Source organism: Ctenopharyngodon idella, chromosome 1 (assembly GCF_019924925.1).
Source record: "Ctenopharyngodon idella isolate HZGC_01 chromosome 1, HZGC01, whole genome shotgun sequence".
NCBI classification, from domain to species: Eukaryota; Metazoa; Chordata; class Actinopteri; order Cypriniformes; family Xenocyprididae; genus Ctenopharyngodon; species Ctenopharyngodon idella.
This window is the reverse complement of record NC_067220.1, coordinates 7,136,616-7,153,893: the sequence shown is the minus strand read 5'-3', so window position 1 is coordinate 7,153,893 and position 17,278 is coordinate 7,136,616. Positions and strand designations below refer to the sequence as shown.

The 17,278-nt window shown below is 37.6% G+C and overlaps 1 protein-coding gene across 2 annotated transcripts; it reads right to left on the bottom strand.

Moving 5' to 3' along the window:
• Positions 1-3,203: 3,203 nt before the first annotated feature.
• On the bottom strand, positions 3,204-14,915 carry LOC127510860 (interferon-induced GTP-binding protein MxB). Of its 2 annotated transcripts, XM_051890954.1 has the most exons (12): positions 14,679-14,915; positions 12,854-12,991; positions 12,619-12,773; positions 12,386-12,524; positions 12,108-12,306; positions 9,203-9,281; positions 8,995-9,117; positions 8,719-8,860; positions 6,196-6,354; positions 5,579-5,655; positions 5,093-5,341; positions 3,204-5,004 (listed from the first exon to the last, which is right to left on the bottom strand). In XM_051890954.1, exons 1-12 carry the CDS (start codon positions 14,875-14,877, stop codon positions 4,780-4,782), a joined length of 1,884 nt encoding a protein of 627 aa, XP_051746914.1. In that variant the 5' UTR covers positions 14,878-14,915; the 3' UTR covers positions 3,204-4,779. The 2 variants fall into 2 exon arrangements, with proteins under 2 accessions (XP_051746914.1, XP_051746925.1); XM_051890965.1 differs by lacking the exon at positions 6,196-6,354.
• Positions 14,916-17,278: the final 2,363 nt, after the last annotated feature.

Here is a 17,278-nt window from a genome sequence, read left to right as displayed (position 1 = left end):
TGCTGTTTTTTGTTGTTGTTGTTGTTGTTGTTTTTTTGTTTTTTTTTGAACAATTAAATTTTGGGCTAAAAGTGTGTTGTAACGCAAGCGTTACTGAACATGTACCGAGTAAAATATTACTGAAAATTGATTAGTAATGCCTTACACTACTGCGTTACAGCAAAAAGTAATATGTTACTGTAATGCATTACTTTTGTAACGCGTTACTCCCAACACTGCTGTTCGTGCACTCCTCGATAGGACTGTCTCAGAGTGATGCTGTTTCTTATCCGGTAAAGTGTAAAAAAGTAAAGCGTTTATGTAGTACGTTGCTAAGTTTAATTTCCCTGGATATCACAATAGTTTCATTTCACCCCTTGAAGTACGGTTTCATTGTTCAATACATGAAAAAAAAAAATTTTTTTTTTTAAGGTTTATGGCTACAGCCCAGACTTTAATGTGGTTGGGAAATACCCAGCAAGCAATAACCGTCATTTCACAGTCTCGGTTAACTGACGCAATATCCGGCTAAGAGTAACCCACTTCTAAAATGACCTTGAATTTGGTTACATGCCTAAATAACTTGCGAGATGTAGGAAAGTCAACAGTGATTACAAGGTGTTTTGTTTAATTTCTATGACGTTATCTAATTGATAACTAGTATATTCTTGGGCTATGGTTTAAAGAGACGTCTAATAAATTTTCACTGATAGCCCAAAATTTGGCTTGTTTAGCCTAGACGTCAGGGCTGTGTTTGGACGCTGTTGGATGTCTTTTAAATGCAAAATTTGTTTGATGGGTAGACTCACTTATTTGCATGTTTAGCATGTTTATTTAAGGGCATAAAGTGCAAAACGTTGAACTCGGATATTTGATAATTCCCACTTCTGAAGTCGTGATTACAAGCTCATCGCATTCAAGTTCATGTGCAATTTTTACCTAGAAATCTCCTATTCACGATAATTCCGAGAGCATGTGAAGGCAGCATTAAACTCTACTGTTTCACATTCAACATATGGCTTTTTGCTCAGGGTAAAGCAAGGAAGTACACCTTATGCTACATTCTACCCCCATATGCATGGCACTCCCTCGAGGTGGAAAAACAAGTTCTTTATGGTCCTCAGTAGGCTATTTCTTTAGGTTATAAAGATTTAAATGCACAAGAGTGATTTGTAAGTTTTAATTTAAAATGTTTGTGATTTTAACATAAGAAAAGCACATTTAAATGTTTTGCCACTTGCTTTAGCCAGTGGCAGTTCTAGACCAGAGTACAGTGGGTATGGAAAGTATTCAGACCCCCTTAAATTTTTCACTCTTTGTTATATTGCAGCCATTTGCTAAAATCATTTAAGTTCATTTTTTTTCCTCATTAATGTACACACAGCACCCCATATTGACAGAAAAACACAGAATTGTTGACATTTTTGCAGATTTATTAAAAAAGAAAAACTGAAATATCACATGGTCCTAAGTATTCAGACCCTTTGCTGTGACACTCATATATTTAACTCAGGTGCTGTTCATTTCTTCTGATCATCCTTGAGATGGTTCTACACCTTCATTTGAGTCCAGCTGTGTTTGATTATACTGATTGGACTTGATTAGGAAAGCCACACACCTGTCTATATAAGACCTTACAGCTCACAGTGCATGTCAGAGCAAATGAGAATCATGAGGTCAAAGGAACTGCCTGAAGAGCTCAGAGACAGAATAGTGGCAAGGCACAGATCTGGCCAAGGTTACAAACAAATTTCTGCTGCACTTAAGGTTCCTAAGAGCACAGTGGCCTCCATAATCCTTAAATGGAAGACGTCTGGGACGACCAGAACCCTTCCTAGAGCTGGCCGTCCGGCCAAACTGAGCTATCAGGGGAGAAGAGCCTTGGTGAGAGAGGTAAAGAAGAACCCAAAGATCACTGTGGCTGAGCTCCAGAGATGCAGTCGGGAGATGGGAGAAAGTTGTAGAAAGTCAACCATCACTGCAGCCCTCCACCAGTCGGGGCTTTATGGCAGAGTGGCCCGACGGAAGCCTCTCCTCAGTGCAAGACACATGAAAGCCCGCATGGAAGGACTCCAAGATGATGAGAAATAAGATTCTCTGGTCTGATGAGACCAAGATAGAACTTTTTGGCCTTAATTCTAAGCGGTATGTGTGGAGAAAACCAGGCACTGCTCATCACCTGTCCAATACAGTCCCAACAGTGAAGCATGGTGGTGGCAGCATCATGCTGTGGGGGTGTTTTTCAGCTGCAGGGACAGGACGACTGGTTGCAATCGAGGGAAAGATGAATACGGCCAAGTACAGGGATATCCTGGACGAAAACCTTCTCCAGAGTGCTCAGGACCTCAGACTGGGCCGAAGGTTTACCTTCCAACAAGACAATGACCCTAAGCACACAGCTAAAATAACGAAGGAGTGGCTTCACAACAACTCCGTGACTGTTCTTGAATGGCCCAGCCAGAGCCCTGACTTAAACCCAATTGAGCATCTCTGGAGAGACCTAAAAATGGCTGTCCACCAACGTTTACCATCCAACCTGACAGAACTGGAGAGGATCTGCAAGGAGGAATGGCAGAGGATCCCCAAATCCAGGTGTGAAAAACTTGTTGCATCTTTCCCAAAAAGACTCATGGCTGTATTAGATCAAAAGGGTGCTTCTACTAAATACTGAGCAAAGGGTCTGAATACTTAGGACCATGTGATATTTCAGTTTTTCTTTTTTAATAAATCTGCAAAAATGTCAACAATTCTGTGTTTTTCTGTCAATATGGGGTGCTGTGTGTACATTAATGAGGAAAAACATGAACTTAAATGATTTTAGCAAATGGCTGCAATATAACAAAGAGTGAAAAATTTAAGGGGGTCTGAATACTTTTAATTTTCTTCTGTTAAACATAAAAGAAGATATTGTAAGAAACGTCTCATCATTTGTTTTGTTTTGCTTTTTTTTTTTTTTTCAAAAAGCCAATGGGCACCAAAACAGTTTGGTTACTAACATTCTTCAAAACATATAATTTTATGTTCAGAAAAAGAAACTTGTAACATGAGGGTGAGTAAATGATGACAGAATTTTAACCTTACCCCTTTAATATTTTCAGGATTATTGAAGTCATTTTACTGGGTCATGTATCACTTGTATCACATCTTTACATGTGAACCAAAATGATTTCTAGTTCTTTTATTTATTTGACAAGTAATCTTGTATTGTAGTGTGATAATGAGCAGTGATGACATAACACGTTTAATATTTTCTGCATCTGTAAACTTCACACATCGTATAACACAACAATTAGAAATTAGTTGTTGAAAAATTACATTTTAACTCCGCTCAAAAGAACGAAATGACAAATAAGTCATCAAATCAAGTTAGTAAAATGATCTGCTCTGCGTAAAAGTTATTTATACACACACACACTCCTCCTGAGCAAATAACATTACGATGTCCAGAAATTTCATCTTATAATACAATATATTGTAAGTCCTGAGATTCTTCACGTTAGTGAATAAATAGGCTACATAGTAAAGAAAACTGGTGGAAACTTCAACCAATTTTTAAGGATGCTTTAAAGCAGCTTTAAAGTTCTTTGATGCTTTATTTCACCATCATAATTCCACAGTGTGAATAAAACTTTGAGTACATAAGTGCAAGTACATTGATTTTTGAGTGTGTGTGGTCTGAAACATAGAATAAAATAGAAATAATTAACAATAATAGAATACATAACACAAAGAATTAAATTAATTAAATAACAAACATATATATATATATATATATATATATATATAATAGAATATAATACGAACACGTCCACAACACAAATCAAATCACTACTATGTAAAGCATAAACAACAAATATCAACATACCAAGATTGATATATATTCAGGATGCTCATAAATGGATCATACACCTTAACAAAACAATTAATAAACTACAGTGCATAAATTCACTTACTTGTTTCATACTATATAGGCACACAATACCAAACGTGAAGAAAGCATAATGTCTGTTTGGTTTTCACCCGCTGCATAAAGAACTATATTCTAAAAACGCTAATCAGTGCCACCTGCTGGAAATAGTGTGGTGTCTTTACGCTGCAGTGATGACAGCGTGCTCTAACGTTGGCTGATCGCCAACACACGTCTCAAAGACACAAGTGAACGTACATTTACAATGGGCTTTTATAACACATAGATCCCATATAATTGTTTGTGAGTTCTAATGGTCTGGCGGTAGAACTTTTGTTAAGCGTGCCAGAGGTTCTGGGTTCTAATCCGCCTTTGTATATATATATATTCTCCACCCGTAAAAAAAAAAAAATGGGTATACGGAAGCAATAAATCAGTTAAGTATTGAGGTGCCAGGTTATTGAGGGGCTTGTAGACAAATAATAAGAGTTTAAAATCGATCTGATACTTGACAGGGAGCCAGTGCAAAGAAATTATATCAGAAAGGACTTCCCTTTGATCAGTCCAGCAGCTGCAGACGGTTAAATAGAAGCCTGAGAAATGCCATAATACAGTGAATTACAGTAGTCACGCTATGTTACAAAGGCATGGATTGCTGTTTCAAAATTGCTCATGGATAAAACAGGCTTTACTAAGAAGTCGAAGTTGATAAAATCATGACATGATAACAGCTGATGCCCAAAATTCCTGGCACACTGCGTATATGGGGGACACTTCATAACTCAATGATTAAATGTACAAAATAATGTAAATGTAATATGTCAAGCTATAACCTTGTGAGCATATGATTTTGTTGCATTAAAACCGTTGCAATTGACTATATGAAGTGAATTCTAATAGGTAACCAAGAGGCTGCGTGCTTTCATCAGACGTTTCTGACGACTCAGTAAGCTCTCCCGCTTTTGGCCAATGTCAAAGTCTTCTTTAAGCAGGTTGTCTACATCATCTTTATCTTGCAGCAACTGCAACATGTTCCTTTGCAGCTCCAAAGCTGCTTCCTGGAGCAACATATAGCGGATCACCATTGGGATCTGGTCAGCTAGACGCTTGCTTGCAATCTGGTAAGATAGATAAGACAGCATATTAGATATATATTACAATTTGAGCTTTCTCTGATGGCACAGAAAGCTTTAGTTGCACACTTACCGAGTAGTAGGACTCAAGGTGCAACCTCATCTCACGCAAGGTGGCATGATTGTCTGTGCAAATGCCTACGCTCATGCAATTAAAACTTTCTGTAGTGTATTCATCCTCTTCCAACTTATTCTTTGTATGTTGCAGGCTCTGGCTATATGTGCCGTCTTGACTGTAAACAATGAGCTCCATCTTGAATTGGGTCCTCAGCATGGATTCTGCCTGGGATTCTTTATCCAGCTTGATGGCTTCGATCTTAGTCTAAGAAAGTATTAAAAAATTATTGAAAACTTACAACTCTCTATAAGTCATAAAACAACAGAAAATTCCTTTAAACCTGTATTATTATTTAAAAGCATCACTGAATATTTGTCACTAAAAAAAGTACTATGAAATTTAATGACAACACTCAATCAATTTGTCAAACTGTCAACTTGACAGCTCAAGAAAGCCAAGTAAAAGTAGTGGCATTCAAAAAAAAAAAAAAAAAAAAAGTACCTTTGCTATTTTCAGAAGATTGGGGAATCCAACAAAGCTGTACTGGGCCAGTTGGATGAACTTCTTTCTAACCACATCTATGTACACACAAACACACTGTTAATACAGCTTCTTTAGCAAACTTTCAGCCTGCAAGCTTGATTATCAAGTGAATCCAGTTGTCATGAGAAACAGCACTTTACTAAACCACCTTTGTCCAAAGCAAGATGTAAATTTAATTGAAGGAAAATCTACCTGGAGCAACTTAAGGTTACATGCCTTACTCAAGGACAAAATGTTGAGTTAATGGGTTGATTTTTGATGTGATCTTTGATATTTATCTGCAAGGTAACAAAACTCATTGTCAGCAAATGAAACAATCATTTTTGATTGTGATTGATAAATGAAACACAAATTTATTGCATAAACTGGAAAGTTCAGTGGTGGTTAAAATGGATTTAGATCTCCTGGTTCATGGTTTTCTTGACAACTCTAAGATTCCACCAGTTTCAGGATGACAAAGGGCCTGTGCACAAAGTGAGCTCTATTTGAAAATAGTCAACACATTATTAAAAGATTTAAAAGAAAAATGCAGAAATGAAGTGGGTGGGATTTGAAATATACAATACAACACAAACCAGAGATGGTCTTCAGTGTTTTTAAGGCAGGTTCTTCCAACATCTTGATCTGATCCCTAACAAGCCCCTCAAAGGTCTTGTAATTGATGAATCCTGGAAGCTCTCTTCCCCGATACTTGGCTTCATAGTTGTCAACTTCTTTCTCAATCTTCCTGTTGACTGCAAAGAGTTTATGGATAATGTCAGAAGGCACTCATATGTTTACAAAGATTTTGAGTCTGTCAAGAGATAAGTGATAAAACTCAATCAGCTTTTCATACATTAAAGGAAATAAAAGTTCTCAAATAATGTTTTTTCAATAAAACATCAAAATATTACTTAGATTAAGTTAGCAATTTAGGTTGGTAATTTACTGATTGAAATTGTGATAAAGGGGGATACAACAGATGAGAATATGGTCAAATTATTTTTAAACAACAACAAATATAGCTGCAAGCAGCAATTAACGGGGTTCAAGTGCTTTAAAGCCTTTAAGCACTTGCGTAAAAAAGATAATATATTTTATTTAGCATAAAGATCATTTGCAGCCAATACAGGCAATTTACCAATACAGGCAATTAATTAATTCTACATAATTTAAAGCTTTTTAACAGTTATAGCGCCACCTATTGTCTCCATAAATGTTTGCATGCTTGTTTAGAATCATGTGTCTCATGTTCTCACCAATTTTCGTAATGTTTTGAGTTTTCATTTATTAGTTATAGGCTTTTGCATGCCCTTGGCCACACCCATTTTCTAAATGGCCCTGCTATAGCCACCCCAAGGGTAAAGTTAAACCTTTTTTTTTTTTTTTTTGATAAGTATTGACAGTGAGTCCTGAGAATTGTGCCGTAGTGGTTTTATTGATGTTGAGCCAAAAACCTAAGAATAGTTTGCCAAAGTTAATTTTTGAAATAATCTCTCCAGTCCTGGCAAAGTTGCTCAGAATGAGGAGTTCTACCATGGGGTATGAATGTGTGATATACAATCCTTTACGCACATGAAAAATGCGAAGGTGCCCCAGTGGCTGATTACTTTCAAATTTCTCAGATTTCCCAGAACATGTTCGCAAAAGTAGTTTTTTCAAAAAATCCAAATTACCACAGCCACAGTTGAATCCGAGGGATGTATTTTGTCCATTCCAACAATTTAAGACACTTGAGCCTACGCCTAATGGTTTAGGAGTTATGAGTGATTTCGTACTTTTTACTGCTGTAGCACCCCCGTCAGGCCAATCAGGGTGAGCCTTGGTGACGTTGTAGATGGTGTGAGTACTACCAGGCCTCAAAGTTTCAAGTCTCTGGGCAAATTCCAAATAGAAGTGAGCATCGCAAAACATCACAAAAATGTGTGAAATATATCATGAACAAAACACAACAACTTAAATTGCTCTGTTTGTAAGTTAACTCAAACTCTCCCGCCATCTAGCTTTGAAATGAATCACGAGTATTTGCTGGGTCACATGACCAGAAAATTATAAAATTACTTCCTTGAAGTGACCATCGCATGTTCCCTTCGCTAACGGCCCTGTGGAAGGGACCTTCGTGAAGGGATCCAGATGTTCACTTTTGTTTGGAACACCCCTACAAATGCCACCCCCTTCCCGAAGTGCCCTTCAAGGGCACAAAATGTTGTTTGGAATTTGCCCTCTATGACTTACACTTTGGTCTGCTCGATCACTTTTAGGAGAGAATGCTGGGGAATCTGGAGAATTTGGAGGCCAAGTCTTCCTTTGGAGGCCAACACCTCAAACTCATTGTTGTGCTCCTCAAACCATTCCTGAACCATTTTTGCTTTGTGGCAGGGCGCATTATCCTGCTGAAAGAGGCCACAGCCACCAGGGAATACCATTTCCATGAAAAGGTGTACATGGTCTGCAACAATGCTTAGGTAGGTGGTACGTGTCAAAGTAACATCCACATGGATGACAGGACCCAAGGTTTCCCAGCAGAACATTGCCCAAAGCATCACACTGCCTCCGCTGGCTTGCCTTCTTCCCATAGTGCATCCTGGTGCCATGTGTTCCCCAGGTAAGCGACGCACACGCACCCGCACCCAGCCATCCACATGATGTAAAACAAAACCTTTCTATCAGAACCAGCATTAACTTCTTGAGCAATTTGAGCTACAGTAGCTCATCTGTTGGATCGGACCACACAGGTCAGCCTTCACTCCCCACGTGCATTGATGAGCCTTGGCCACCCATGACCCTGTCGCCGGTTCACCACTGTTCCTTCCTTGGAGCACTTTTGATAGATACTGACCACTGCAGACCGGGAACACCCCACAAGAGCTGCAGTTTTGGAGATGCTCTGACCCAGTTGTCTCGCCATCACAATTTGGCCCTTGTCAAACTCGCTCAAATCCTTATGCTTGCCCATTTTTCCTACTTCTAACAATTCAACTTTGAGGACAAAATGTTCACTTGCTGCCTAATATATCCACCCACTAACAGGTGCCGTGATGAAGAGATAATCAGTGTTATTCACTTCACCTGTCAGTGGTCATAATGTTATGCCTGATCGGTGTATATGCTTCACTTACATAAATATCCTGAATGATCCAAGAAGCCATTCCATTTTGCAAATTCTTCACGTAGTTCTGGAAAAATCAGTAGATCTGATCCACATTTAATCTCTTCCCCGGTGGTCAGGTTGAGGGTGTCACGTGTGAAAGATGTAACTTTCTAAATTCAGTGATAAAATGTGAAAGAATTTAGGTACTCACTGATGAGTAACTAAATATATGACTAAATATGATATATGACTAAATATTCACACTTTGATATAGTAGCTGTGCAGATTTCAAGGCTGTACTCACATCGATGAGAAAGCTCAGTCTTTCTACAGGGTCTGATGGGGGTCCGTTGCCATACGCCTCCAGTTCCTTCTGTGTTTCTGCGAGCTTCGCCTCGATTTGCTCTTCTAACCGAGGTAGGGATTTCTACATAGCAAATATGAAAATGAGATATGTTTATTATGATTCTAAAAATTCTGTAGGCCTCTTTTGTTAATAATGATTATTTCACCTGAATGTGATGAACCAACTCAATTGTTAGTTTCTCAGCCAACTTAGGAATAGTAGCAAAACCTTCTTCATAGAGTTTGCTGGGAGAAAAAAAAACAAAAAAACAAATGCATCAAGTGACCTTTAACTGTACACAACAGCCCTGATTTACTAAAATCCCAAATAATGATTTACTAAGAAAAGTTGAAAATTTCAGCTCGAATCTCAATAAATAATTAAAGCTGCAAGCAGCGATGAAAGGGCCCTCGCACCTGGGCTCACCGCCACCCGTTGGCATCAGGAAAACAGTGAACAGTGGGCGATATGCATGCAAGAGAGTGAATACAGGAGAATTATGGCCAAGTCATTTCAAAGTGCCACACTTCCTTCTGCCAACAGGTGGCACTTTGACCGTAACTGAATATTGCCATGTAGATGTCTTTAGACCAGGACTATTATGTGAAGTTTGGAGCAGATCGGACATTGTATGCCTGAGCTACTACAACTTCCTGTTTCGTGGCGTTAATCGCATACATTAGCACTTAGCCAAGTGTTTCATGATTTAACGTGTTTCTAGTATGTTTGGTACTTTGTGGCATATTGAAATGTGTTTCTGGGAGTGAATTAAAGTGTAAAGTATGCCATTTCCTGTTGCCAGCAGGTGGCGCTATGACTGTAACTGAATATTGCCATGTAGATGTCTTCAGGTCAGGACTCTAATAAAACATGTGAAGTTTGGGGCAGATCAGACTTTGTATACCCGGGTTACAACAACTTCCTGTTTCATGGCGAAACATCGAACTTTGCCAGGCCGCCATGGACACGCCCTTCAGCAAAAACTCTAGATCTTTGCAATTTAACGTCTCAAAGGCCTTTAGATTAGACTGACCAAATATGATGTTGATCTGATTAAAGCTCTAGGAGGAGTTTGTTAAAGTACAACGTGTGGAAATGGCAAAAACTGCATTTTGCAGTTTTGCAGAGAAAATTCAAAATATCTCAATTCCTGTTGGGTTTACAGATTTTGCACCCATGGGCTTTTTTGTAGGTATTGGGCTGTCACATCTCTCTACCGAATTTCATACCTGTACGTGAAACGTAGCACGAAGGGCGCTTAATTGAAATTTTGTAGGTGGCACTATTGAGCCATTTTGCCACACCTAATTCTGAAACCCATATCAGACATAAATGTTCACCACTTCTGACGCGTGTGCAAAGTTTCATGAGTTTTCAAGCATGTTTAGGCCCTCAAAAATACGATTCATTTCGGAGAAGAAGAATAATTGGCCGAGCAATTACAATAGGGTCCTCACACCATCGGTGCTCGGGCCCTAAATATAGCTTCCAGCAGCAATTATCGGGATTCAAGCACTTTAAGGCCTTTAAGCACATGTGTAAAAAGGTATTGTGTTTCATTTAGCAAGCCTGTAACCATGTCAATCAAAGATGGAAAAGACCATTTACAGCCAATACAGGCAGTTTACTATGGGAAATATATGTTTTTTAAAGCTTTTGAACAGTTATAGCGTAACATATGGACCCATCTCCATAAACTTTGGCATGCTTCTTTAGAGTCATATGCTGTATGTGCTTTTCATCAAGTTTCGAGTTTTCGTTTAGAAGTTATAGGCTTTTGTGAGCACTTGGCCATGCCCCTTTTCTAAATGACCCGGTTATAGCTACCCAAAGGGTAAAGTTCAATATTTTTTCCCCCAAAGAATCAGTCCAAAGAATTGCACTGCATTGGTTTTATTCAGATTGAGTGAAAAACCTAGGACTAGTTTGCAAAAGTTTTTTTTTTCTTACATAATCAAAAATATTTAATGAACGATTTGATTGACAGCAGAGGTTCTTGAGGCAAATTTGTTTAGTATGAAGAGATAACAAATTATATGAATATTTTATGTATGTGTGAAACACCATGTGATTACAGAGGCGTAAAACTTGTTAGCGCCACCTAGTGGCCGATTTCTTTCAAAATTCTCACAGAACTTTAGGACCATGAGTCGAACATGCCCACTGAGTTTCGTTCCGATCGGCCTCCGTTAACCTTGTATAATGGGTGCTCAAATTTCATTGGCCAATGACAGCCATGTTTCTCGTGATATGCCAATGTCCTTATAGACAATCATGGCTCCTTAGACCAAGACACTGCATGCCAATTTCCAAGTCAATTGGACTAACAGTTGCGTACTCATAGCTGTTTTATTCCTGTTATAGTGCCACCAAGTGGCCAATCGCTGCGATTTTTTTACTGTGAGCAAAGATCGTGCCCATAAACAGGTGTTCCAAGTTTGGTGAAAATTTCTCATTCTGTTCACAAGTTATATCCATTTTAGTAAAAGTGCCCTGCCCACTTCAAACGTTTTGATGCCCCTTAGCGACAGTGAATAAAAAATAAAACTCCAGAGAATCTTTCTGCACTCCCAGGTGAACAAAAACTACATTTCTATAATGTACTTAAAGTGCTCTATTTTCACGCACTAATTTTGTACTTAATATTCTAAAAATTCTTCTTTAGTACTTTAGTAAGTTAATCTTAAGAACATCTAAGTGTACTCAACTGTGTTATTTTGAGACACCATGAAATATGAACTAAAATGTGCTTTTAATATACTATCTCTATATTTTAAAAAAAATATTTAGATACTACTTATAGTATACTTGAACCCATAGTGTACTACAAGTGGTAACTAAATTACAAAATTAGTGCGCGAAAATAGAGCACTTTAAGTATATTACAGAAGTGTACTTTTCTTCACCTGGGCTGGTTTGGTTCCAATCGAGCGAAAAACCTAGGACTAGTTCGCATTTAGACCCTGGTTCCTGTGGTCAAAAACACAGTAAGTACCACCCCAAAGTCCCTAGTTCCTGGGGAAAATTTCTGCAGTGGAAACGGGGCTTAAATGTTGTGACCATTTACCCACCTGAATTGAGGATGGTCTTGGAAGAAGGCGTTCTCTGTTGCTGTGGCCTCATTGAGAGTGACATGATCTATAATCTCTTTTTGTCCCCTGCACCTTACAATCATGTATCCTTTAGTAAGGTGAATGACCTCATTATGCACAATGTCTACCACTGTCCCTTCAGTGCCTTTATCCACCAGGTCTGGCTTTGTTAAGATGCCTGTAGTGGACAAACAATGATTATACCGAGTCTGATTCAGTTTGATTTACAGCATTGAAATGCAATGAGTAAAGCACACCTAAAGTCCTTTCGCCCTCAGGGTCCTCCTCCTGAGCCATCTGCAATGCTTCTGTGGTCGCGATGTCAACATTGCATGGCACCACAACCAGGTTAATGGTTTCTTGCTTTGTAACAAACTTCCTGATCAGTCTCTTAATCTAGAAGAAATGCATATCCTGTGTCAGACCATGACAGCACAATGGTCTTTCCAACAAAATGTCATTTGAAAAATATAGTAGATATAAAGTTTACCTGATCTCCAATATTCTCAGGTTGACCCTTGACTGCCACTCGAGCGATCCCGGGAAGGTCGATGAGAGTGAGGTCAGGAACATTGGCAGAGGTGATCTGCAGACTGATGAGTTCATCACTAATACCAACACCTGCTCCAGCCATCTCATCCTGGGCTACAAACATTTAGACAACCATTAGATGGTGTTGAACTTGTCTTAGAGAGACCTCTGGATACATCATAAGAGTTTTCTACCTTCACGAATCTTCTTCTCCACTTCTGCTGGGTCATCAATGTCTTCCTCATGGTTCTGGTAACTGATTTTCGCATGCCATTTCTCCTCGCCTTTAGTTCTTATCATCTTGAGCTCAAGAGGGCATCGTGTAACAATTCCTGTACAAAGGGTGAAGGCATAAGTCTGCTATCAAGGCTCAAGCCTCCGTTACTAGTTCTAAAATGACGTTTTGGAATTAGCAATGGAGGCTTGGGATGGGATGAGTAAGAAATTAGTCCCACACACACAAGTAGTGGCAGCGCTAGACCGGGGTTTGCTGGGGCTATAGCCCCACCAGAAATGTGCTTAGCACCGGCGCGGCACCCCCAAGAATTTCCTAATGATTTTCCTGTTTTTTACTCTGCCACTTTCATTTAAAAAGTAATTAAAAACCTAAAATAAATAAATAAATAAAGGTTTATAAATGTTGTAAACGTGCCTATAAACAATGGTTTTACTGGGGGAGGAGTCATGATTGCACGTTCAGGTACGGCGCGCGCATTAGGAATAGCGATCATTCACCTCATCAACAGCCATCATATTGGAGAAATGAAAAGACCGCAAACTTTAGACACATCTCGGAATAGTTCAGAAGATAACAACAGAGATATTGTCCTCTTGTAAGCTGCTATTGGTGAGTAGCTACCCTGATCTTTTTGAATATTCACTCACGTTAAATACGTCAAATAATATAAATTTTAATATACCTTTTAAATATAATGTCAAGTGGGTATCGTTAGCCATTTACCTCTTAGTAATTCAATAATTTAAGAAATTTTAAAATGTGTGAGTTCAGATTAGAGGTATCGTATCGGTATCGATATCAGCGATACTGGCCTTGAAAGTATCGGTATCGTATCGAAAACAAAATAAGTGGTATCGCCCATCCCTAGAATCCGTGAAGTGACGTCGCCACTCAGAATTGGGCACTTGTCTGTAGCTACTAAGCGCTCTATTTGAGCGACGTAAACGCAAATTAATAAAAATAAAATAAATATCTGATCATTCTCCATAACGCGGTTGTTATTTACATCTCATGTAATCAGTAAACCTTTGCGTTACCAAGGCAACAACTGACACATTTATTACATTCCAAAGAGCGGCCGTTATCAGCCTCACAGTGGAAAATGAAACCGTAACCGTACTAGGTGTATATATATATGTATATATATATATATATATATATAATGTGTGTGTGTATAAAAAAATATATATATATATAGGTTGGTATTTGCTAACCCTGTTACATATATATATATACACACATATATATATATTTTATTATACACACACACATTATATATATATATATATATAGGTTGGTATTTGCTAACCCTGTTACATATATATATATATATATATATATACACACACATATATATATATATATATATATATATATATATATATATATATATATTATACACACACACATTATATATATATATATATAGGTTGGTATTTGCTAACCCTGTTACATATATATATATATATACACACACATATATATATATACACACACACATATATATATATATATATTATACACACACACATTATATATATATATATATTACACACACACACATTATATATATATATACATATATATATATATATATATTATACACACACACATTATATATATATATATATATATATATATATATATATTACACACACACACATTATATATATATATACATATATATATATATATTATACACACACACATTATATATATATATATTTTTTTTTTTTTTTTTTTTTTTTTTTTTTATACAGTAGGCTATATGTTGTCCTTACCACTACCCCTGGGTAACGCTACTCCTGACAGCGCCTCCAGAACAGAACTCTTTCCTGAGCTTTGGTCTCCAATGACGGCGATGGCAGGCAACGCCAGGTCCTTTTCGACTCCCAAAGACCGTAAATTGTCGATAGTGTCGATGCAAGGGCGGATTTTTTCCTCATAGTGCTGACTGAACGTGTAACTCATTTTCTCCATCCTTAAACAACGTCAGAAAGGTCAAAATATCAGAGAAATACTTCACGTCGATATATCAGGAGCTGTCTGTTCGTGCACTCCTCGATAGGACTGTCTCAGAGTGATGCTGTTTCTTATCCGTAAAGTGAATCCTAAAGCGTTTATGTACGTTGCTAAGTTTCATTTCCTGGATATCAAAAAAGTTTCGTTTCGCCCCTTTAAGCACGGTACAATAATCATATTTTAAGGTTTATTGTACAGTCCGGTCACTCATTGACAAAGTGAGCAGAAACTTTATTATGGAAACACTCATTTGTTTGCATGTTTACGGGCAGAAGTGCAAAACGTTGAACACGCCCAACCGGATAAATTAGCATAAACAATAAGAAACAGTACAAACAAACAAACGCATTTGACGCCAGGTGCACATATAGCATATATTCCGTTATTTATTTCCATGCCCATGTTAACAGGTTAGATGAACATTCACACTGCACACGGATGCGGTCAGGGAAATTCATATAATTAAACTCTACTGTGTTACACAGTCAACATACAGCTTTTAGCCCAGGGTAAAGCAAAAGTACACCTTACATCACATTTAGATAAGCAAAGTGACATAATGGATGGCTTTATGACGCACAGGATTTCTTGTAGGCTATAGGCCTAAATATTTTTATAGCCTACACATTACAATCCATCCATTTTCATATAAGGTCATTCAGCTTTGACTGAGATTATAAACTCAATCATCTAAATTACAGTTTATCAGTAAATACACACTGTTCTCACTCTCCTAATCTTACCATATCATCACCTACTTTTTAAAGTTATGGCCATGCATTATTTGCAATGTTATTGAACATAATACTAGGCTAATAATGTTAGGCTATGTATATAGATAAATAATGTTCATTCTCAAAATATATATATTTTTATTGTGAATTGTTATGAATGTGATTATTGAATCATTATTATTAGGCTGCATGCTTTGTTTCTGCTGATTTTTATATCTCTGAAATACCCTGTAGAGGGCGGTGTTTATCCATAATAATGCGTGAACAGAGCAGCACTGTCTGCTGAATAACAAGTCATCTCTAAAGTTTATAACCTTACATGCTGTATCCTATTATGTATGTATCATTGCTTGTGAAAAAAAGAAAATACATTCATTTAAAAGTTAAACTACCAGATCATTTCTACCATTGCAAGCCCTAGAATAGCTGAAATTAATCCATGTACAGCTCTTGGCAAGTGCATTTTGTACATTTTTAACACTGTAAACTGGTGTAAACGGACAGGAATTCATCTGTCATCATGTTGTATTCTGCATCATTTCAAAATATGATGTTTTTGTAAATTGTTACTGAAAAAGCACAGCAGTTGTTTATACTATCTGTTTACCAAAACTGCTTCAAAGTATTGTTTTAATTCATTTTGTGCTTTCTTTTGGACCATTCTACTTCTCAAAACCAACAATGCACAAGTTCAAAGGAATGCACGAGCTCAGCTCAATGCCTCGGAGGACTGTAAGTATTCCTGGCTGTTTGACCAGTGTTTATTGACCAGAACACATTTTCAGGAACATTGAAAGATGTTGTAAATATTGTTATAAAGGAACTTTTAAAATATTTATTCTATGTCAGATATTTCCCATTACATCGAGAGTGTTGAAGAAGCATTATTGTGACCTCATTTGATCGTGTGATTTTATACATTAGCTGGTTCTCAAAGCCCACCCAAACCTCAATATTAGGCATTGCATGTGGTGCTATCAGTGTGATATGAAAGTCAGGCAGCTGAAACAAGCCATCTTGAAGTTTTTGAAAACTGAGCTCCAGTTTTTGAGTCAGCCAACTAGTGTGAAGGATGTGGTGAAATATATCTGTAAAGAGATTGAACAATCTGTCATTATAATTACTCACCCTCATGTCATTCCAAACCCGTAGACTTTCATTCATCTTCAGCTACGCAACTACCACTTTGACACTTCAAAAAGTTCATAAAGAGATCGTAAAACTAATCCATATGAATTGAGCGGTTTAGTCCGAATTTTCTGAAGAGATTCGATCATGTTATATGATGAACAGATTAGATGACAAAGAAAACGCGTATATATGGGTCAGTGCAGCTCTTAAAGTGACAGCAGCCTAATATTCCTGCTGCCGTCTCTATAATAATGTTAATCAAACAACAAAAGACAAAGAGAAAATTCACTCGCTTCTCCTGACTGAATAATTTTTGTACGGAGCCCCACACATGACGTGCAGGGAAAAAAAAGGTAAATTGTGCACGCAATTGACTAATTTGTTTCCTTTATTTGCTAAATTGTGCGCACAATTTACTATTTTGTTCCCTCGATTTGCTAAATCATGACCACGATTTACTATTTCGTTCCCTCGATTTGCTAAATCATGCGCAC